The sequence below is a fragment of the Uranotaenia lowii genome, chromosome 3, assembly GCF_029784155.1.
Source record: "Uranotaenia lowii strain MFRU-FL chromosome 3, ASM2978415v1, whole genome shotgun sequence".
NCBI classification, from domain to species: Eukaryota; Metazoa; Arthropoda; class Insecta; order Diptera; family Culicidae; genus Uranotaenia; species Uranotaenia lowii.
The window spans coordinates 142,033,562-142,040,792 of NC_073693.1; the positions used below are offsets into that span (position 1 = coordinate 142,033,562).

At 40.3% G+C, this 7,231-nt stretch overlaps 1 protein-coding gene across 1 annotated transcript in view; it reads left to right on the forward strand.

Moving 5' to 3' along the window:
* LOC129756796 (2-acylglycerol O-acyltransferase 2-A-like) overlaps positions 1-3,032 on the forward strand; it is a 53,447-nt gene extending 50,415 nt beyond the window's left edge. The window contains exons 5-6 of the mRNA XM_055753817.1: positions 2,058-2,599; positions 2,677-3,032. Coding sequence (XP_055609792.1) covers positions 2,058-2,599; positions 2,677-2,834 — 700 coding nt within the window. The 3' untranslated portion in view covers positions 2,835-3,032. The remainder of the gene's footprint in view (positions 1-2,057; positions 2,600-2,676) is intronic.
* Positions 3,033-7,231: the final 4,199 nt, after the last annotated feature.

The following is a 7,231-nucleotide window of genomic DNA, read 5'->3' on the forward strand; positions in this document are numbered from 1 at the left end:
TACGCTCTGGCATAACGCTCTGTAACAATTATCTTAGCTTGTTTTAATAGCTCACTTGAGTGACACTCTGGCGCTCGATAAACGGCACATTTCGTTTCTCTATCGGTCGTCTAGCTGGTCGTCGCCAACACTTCAGTATATTCCTTCTGCGAATAGTCATGTCGCACACTGCTACCATCTTTATCGTCAGATGCTAAGCATTATGGACCTGCGAAGCTTCCTGCATGTTTATGCCTTCGGTGAACACTTCCTTATCGAAAACTTTGGTCTTCCATCTCCGCTCATGGACTGACAGTTGCCTTACAGCCACCGGATTTAAGTCTCCTACGCTATAGCATATCGCCTGGTGATCGCTGGGCGTATAAAGGTCAAAGGTGATATCAATCACTGACGTTCTGTCTGGTATTCTATTCTTGTGATAGGCGCTAATAGATCCAGTGTTGCACAGCTCAACCTGCCAGTCTCGTGTAACCCCTACGCCATTAAATCCACCTGGAGCCTCTGGCCAAAATTCCCATCCAGACCTGCAAGTAAGGCTATATTCGTGATAGGAGACCAAGTTCGCGCTACTGCGTTCATTGGCTTACTCGTTTCCAAGTAAAACTCTAGCATATTGGGTAACGGACTTATTTTTGTCCAGAGGACCTATTTTGAACCACCATGATAAGCAATGTAATAATGCAACTTATTATGAAAAATTTTTGTGCTTTACATTAAATGCCTGGCCTTCAACTACATTTGTTACAAAATTTCATGATTAGTTGCTTTATAAGTGAGCTTGACAATGTGGTCCAAAATAGATCATCTGATCCAAATTTGTCATCTGGTCCAAAAATAAGTCCGCGAAGGTACTGTAGGATACCTCTACCGCCGCGGAGTATCTGAGTAGACGGAAGTTGCGGGGATAAGACAATACCTTCTCCACAGTCAAACTCGTAGGGGGAAGAGAATTCACGCCATGGAATACGCTCGGGTAGAGTGACTTAACGTCGCTGGCGAGTGAGTCACTCGAGTCGGTGAAGGATGATGTCTTCGCCAGGCGCTCCTTAAGAGAGGGCTTTGTGCCAACACAAGTGGATCCAAGACCTCAAGTCGTTAGTGGAGAGGACTGGTCTCTTACAGTGGACTCGAAAAGAGGTGAAGCACGGCAGTCCTGCTCCGGGTACTAAAGAGTCTGTATTACATATTACATGAGGAAACGCCGTGTTATTATTGTTATTTTGCAATAACTGTCACTGTTATTTCAAACGACATTACACAAATTATAACAAGCTAATTTATTGTTATAATTTATATTCAAATCATATTATTTAAAAATAATATCATGAAATTCAATTGAATTAAAAACTATAAATAAAAAATAAAAACTTCTGGATTTAACAACTCAGAGAAAGTAAGAAGATCATTTCAATACCAAACTATATTTTTTTCAGTTGCGAACACAGCAAAAAAGTGTTGTGATATTACATCAAATTCCTGCACATAACAAATGTGCGCAAATGTGACTTACCTACATCGTCTTTATGCATCCGGCTGTTTGAATTCATTAAGTAATTTTCCTACCTCTCATGCGAGTGGCCTGAATTCCCTGAAAATGAGAAATAATGAAATTATATTTGAAGCTAAAGCTTTGCTTACATTTTTATTCAATTCTGATAGTACTTACAAACCAACAAACACAGCTGAGGTCCGTAATCTGTTTTTTACTTTTTGAAATGAATAAATTCTAACGTCAATGGAGGAAAACATTTACTTCTGTATGCGATATCACAAGAAGTTTGCGATATTACACTACAACGTGACTACACCACGTATTCGCATTGTACACATCGTTTAGACTACATCATCTCCAGAAATTAAATCGTCCATCGTTTCATTATATTTTGCTGTGAAGTCTATTCAAATTTGTCAAGAATTTTTCCTTGTGATAATCTCTCAATACGTTCTTGAGGAAATGGAAATGGACCTCAGAAAAAGTTTGCAAAAAAGTTATCATAATCTTGAATTCTAATATTTCATACAGAATTAATCAGTCATTTTATTCAAATGCCCTCCAGCACCGGATGCTTCCTCAGCTTCGCCACCGATACCAACGGTTTCCACTTCCAGTATCCGGGTATCCGCTCCAAAGTGGTCACCCTTGATATGCACCTGATTACGCCATTCTTCCGGGAGCTATGCTTCAGCTGGGGAGTGGCTTCCGCCTCCAAGGAATGCATCACCAAACTTGTACAAGCTCCAAATGATCCAGATGACCCGGTAAATACGGACGGATTCACCTCGAATGCCGTAGTCATCATCGTAGGTGGTGCGGCCGAATCGCTGAACTGCCGACCGAACAATTACCAGCTGATATTGAAGAAGCGGAAAGGATTCTGCAAGATCGCACTCAAAACGGGAACTCCGATCGTTCCGGTGATCAATTTTGGGGAACTGGACCTGTTTGATCAACCTTCCAATCCACCGGGCTCCCGATTGCGTCGCTTCCAGGAATGGTTCAAATGCAAGACCGGACTTGCGCCACCCGCCATTATTGGACGCGGGTTTTTCCAATACTCTTATGGATTGATTCCGAGAAGGAAACCGATTAATACAGTCAGTATGTATCGATTATTTCGTAATTAAGCCAATGCTCTAAACAAATTATAATTAATCGAGATATTCTTTCAATTTCAGTTGGAGCTCCGGTTGAGGTCTCAAAAGTGGACGATCCATCCATGGAAGAGGTAGAGCTGCTGCACGAACGCTTCTGTAAAGCTTTGGAGACTCTTTTCGAAACACATAAACACAAGTATGTGGAGAATTCTGAAAAGGTTAAACTCTTGCTCGAATAAGTGCGCCACCCATGGAAGCCTGATAACTTAGCAATTGTTATTGAAGTTACAACCAAAGATTGTAAGTAGATAAATTAGACAAATTCTTGTGCACGTGAATACTTGCCTTCATTGATTATGTTTATTAAACATCATTAACAGAGTATTTATCAGTTGTTAGCGGGAATGAAACAATGAAATAATAACCAATTATTAAAACTTTTGTATTGACTTGAATCCGAAATTCGAAATGCAGCAAGAAGTGTAGATCTTAAAAGGGAGGTATGTTTTGGAATTGTAACCTGAGGGGCTAAAATCGATCCTCGGCTTGTCCGAATATTTATTCCGGAACTAGAAATCCACTTTTTTAGCTAGAACACATTATGTCAAATTTCTATACGAACTTGAGCGTCTTATTTTGGTTTTTCGATCACCCTAAGGTAGGGGTAAAGTGGGTTATATAAGTCTAAAAAAAAATTATTTGACAGATTATTAAAATAAATAAGTGTTTGAAAATTATATGCACATGAATAGACATCTGCTTTTATACATTGAAGAAACTTTCTAGTTGGAATTCTAGACAATAATTGAAAACTCAATATTTGAATAAAAGTAAAAAAAAAGTCAAAAACTTTGTTAGTATTAGTCCTAGTCCGTTTCATTTTTTTACCCATAAAAGTGTTCTTGGAGTGTCAATTTGACACACGTGACAAAAACAGTAGTATCGTACTTGTTTCTTAACTGATTTGCACGAAATTTATTGTTTTGGAATCCTCGCAATGTAACTCAAATATATAACTCAGACATTCTTCAGTTATACAACTTTAGTTTTCCGTTACTAAAAGTCTGATGAAAAAATCCGAAAAAGAATGCTTCAGAAAAAAGACAATAGACTAGCTATAAAATGATGAAAAAAACCCTTTAACTTATTTCCTACGAAAGTTAGAAGCTATATGTTACACACAAGATTTTTTTTATTTTTTCTAATATCATGTCCACAATAAATTTTAAAAAAGTGGTGTAAAAACCGTACTTTTCAATCATGATCAATTTTATTTTTCAACCACAATGAAAAATTTTTGAAAACTGAATTGAAAAGTTGACGTAATTTGACACATTTTTGTTCTTAAGATTCTCATCATATGGAACACAGAATTTCTGACATTTTTTTTTTCAAATGAAGCTGTTATTCGAACTGTTTATTAATTGGCAATTTCTCAGATTTTCTTAGACCTAGATTTAACTTTGCACTGGATTTTGAATATATAAACGTAAGATTTCCGCTACAAAATAAAATTCACCAGAAAGGCACTTTAATTCCGGTTTGTTGTTGTAAGCACTTTGAGCAGTGGAAAGAAAGGATCTGTATTACTTGCTGGTAGAACTTGGAATACTTTAATTTCTAACTTTAAGTTCTATTTTTACTAGCCTGTTCCCTAGATATTCATAGGGAACCATAGTTACAATTTTTTTTTTGTTAATAATGTGTAAACGTTCACTGAAGAAGGTAGTAAGTTGCTATCGAAATACTGGTATATGAACTTTTCATTTACCGTGGTTGAATTAAAAGGAATCTTTCGATTGCTTTGATTCGATTCAGATGTGTATGTTTTTATTTATCCCATCGATTGCTACGATGAGGCAAATCTCAACACTCCTCCTCAACATACACATCCGCAGTCTTCTTACTGCCTTCGGCGGCTTCTCTTGAAGATGGAGCTGCTCGTCTTCAGCGCGCGCACCGGACCTCATTCGTCTCATTCGTTGCACGACGCCCTCGCCCCTGTTGCAGCTCGACGACCTTACTTCTGGCTTCCGGCTCGACGATCTACAATAGCCATATCTAGCCCGTCAATCTTCCATGATTCCTGACTCGACGACCCCCAACTGGCCTCCAGGTACGATGACCTTCCTTGGCTCCTGGTCCTGGACCTTTCAAGATCGCTAATCCGACGACCTTCATCTGGCTCCGATCTGACGACCTTCCATTTGACCTCTGGTCTAGCTGTGGCTTTCTGCGGCTCGAAGCTTTCTTCTTAGCTTCGACGCCTTTCCAGAGGCCGGCGCCTCCCAGTGGTTCCAGCCTGACGACCTCCACTTGGCTTTCCGATCCGACGACCTTCTCTGGCACCGGCTTGTCGACCTTCCGTGGTACCCCGCTCGCAAGTCCCCCAGTGACTCCTGGTTCGACGACCTCCTCCTGGTTCCTGACTTGACGACGTTCAATGATACCGACGACTGCTTCGTTGTCTCAGTCCAGCGACCTTCCATGGCTGTCGGCAGCTCCGAGGCTCGGGATTCCAACTGATCAACGTATGCCCTTTTCACCTCTGGATTCTCTAACCGGCGGACGTCGTATCGACATTCGACTTTCTCCTCTCGCCGCTGGTCACGCACGACTCTCAGTCGTATCTCATCAAGGACGAGGTGATGGTCAGATGCAATGTTTGCGCTTCGTTTGTTGCGGACATTAAGAAGGCTCCTTCTCCATTTTCGGCTGATGCAGATTTGGTCGATTTGATTTTCTGTTCGGCCTTCTCGGGATTCCCAAGTGACCTTATGTGTTGTTCGATGGGGGTAGAGCGATCCACCGTAACCATGTTGTTGTTGCCACAAAACTCTACAAGCAGCTCTCCGTTTTCGCTAATCTGTCCTAGACCATGGCGCCCCATGATGTGCTCAAAGTCCTGATTATCGGAGCCAATCTTTGCGTTGAGAGTGGGTTTGAATGTCACGCGTTCGGATGCCGGTTCTAGAGATGTAATAACGTTAGCGCGGCAATACTTTACAAAAACATGATAACTTAAACTTCCAAGTTCAAGTGAAATGTTTTACGAGTATTTTTAGCTGGTCTTGAATAAATATTGTCAATGCAGTTGAAATCCGAAGTTTTTGCGCTGGTGATTAGCAACCTCGCCAACCAGCGACGATGAAAAAATCATCAAACGCCTCGGCAATCGGCAACCCTTTCTTTTGTTTGGTTCCTATACTCGGAAGATGTTTGATAGATGTATGTGTAAGGTAAAGCAAGTGTATAGATAACTCAAAAGAAATAATCATAAGGTACGAACGATAGATTGGCAACACTACTAGAAGAAATGACACGTTTGGGAGAAGGAGAAGAAATAAAGTGTAGAGTTTTCAATGAAGAGAGAGTAACTTGCAACGGAATGAAATAGAGAGAAGTGGGAGAGATTGATCGTGAATTTTCAGAAAAAAAGGAGTATTTCGCATCCGATTTGTATTTGGAATGAAACGAAGAGTCAGTTTATAGATGAAATCTGTGAGAGACACACGCGCTTTGAAACCCGACGTGGACGTGGAAAAAAATACATACGAAAACTTAAAAAGAAAATGGCTGAAAATGTGGTGTTTACAAAGTGTTCTGAAATGAAGGATTGAGGAGCGTTAGGTAACGAAGCAAGGGAAATGAACCGATCGATCACGATAATGGCGCAGTCGGTCCAACCGAACTGTAAGTATTCTTTTGTTTATGTGTTAAAGCAAACTGTAAATTAGAGGTGTTAAGATGCATTGATAATCGTTGTACATTTGCTGTTTACGAGGGCAAATTATGGCTGATAAGTGGTTACAAAAAAGGGTACGTTCGAAACCATTTATGCTTAGACGAGCTGAAAGATTGCTCTGTTCAACAGGCTATAAAGAGACCAAAAAAAAACTTCGGTTGATTTACGAGATTTAGGTAAGAGTGGTATTTTAAGCTAAATTCAGGAAACGTATGATAGTGATGTTTCGGTATACTTAAAAAGAGACCTGATTCTAATCATAATTTCCGTAATAGAAATTTTCTCGAAACAGGAAAAGACAGTCTAGTTTTAATTTTGTGAGATTGTTAACTAAAGGTACAAAATAAAGGAATATTTTCAGAAAAATAACATACCTCTGACATGTGCAGTACAAAAAAAAGAATGCCAGATGTAAACTCCTGAGAGAGACAGTATTGGATAAAAAAATGATAGGGACAGTCGAACGGAAGTGAAGGTACAGACCTCTGTGAGGGGCAGTACCATGGAATAGAAAGTACAAACCCCTAGGAGGGGCAGTACTGTAAGTATGAAATGAAGGTACAGACTCCTGAGAAGGGCAGTACCATGGAATAGAAAGTACAAACCCCTAGGAGGGGCAGTACTGTAAGTATGAAATGAAGGTACAGACTCCTGAGAAGGGCAGTACCATGGAATAGAAAGTACAAACCCCTGAGAGGGGCAGTACTATAAGCATGAAATGAAGGTACAGACCCATGAGAGGGGCAGTATCACGGAATTGAAAGTACAAACCCCTGAGAGGGGCAGAACTGTAAGCAAAAGATGAATGTACAGGCCGCTTAGAAGGGCAGTACAAGAGATTAGAATGCACGGAACAGACCCCTGAGAGAGGCGATACCATGGAATATCAAG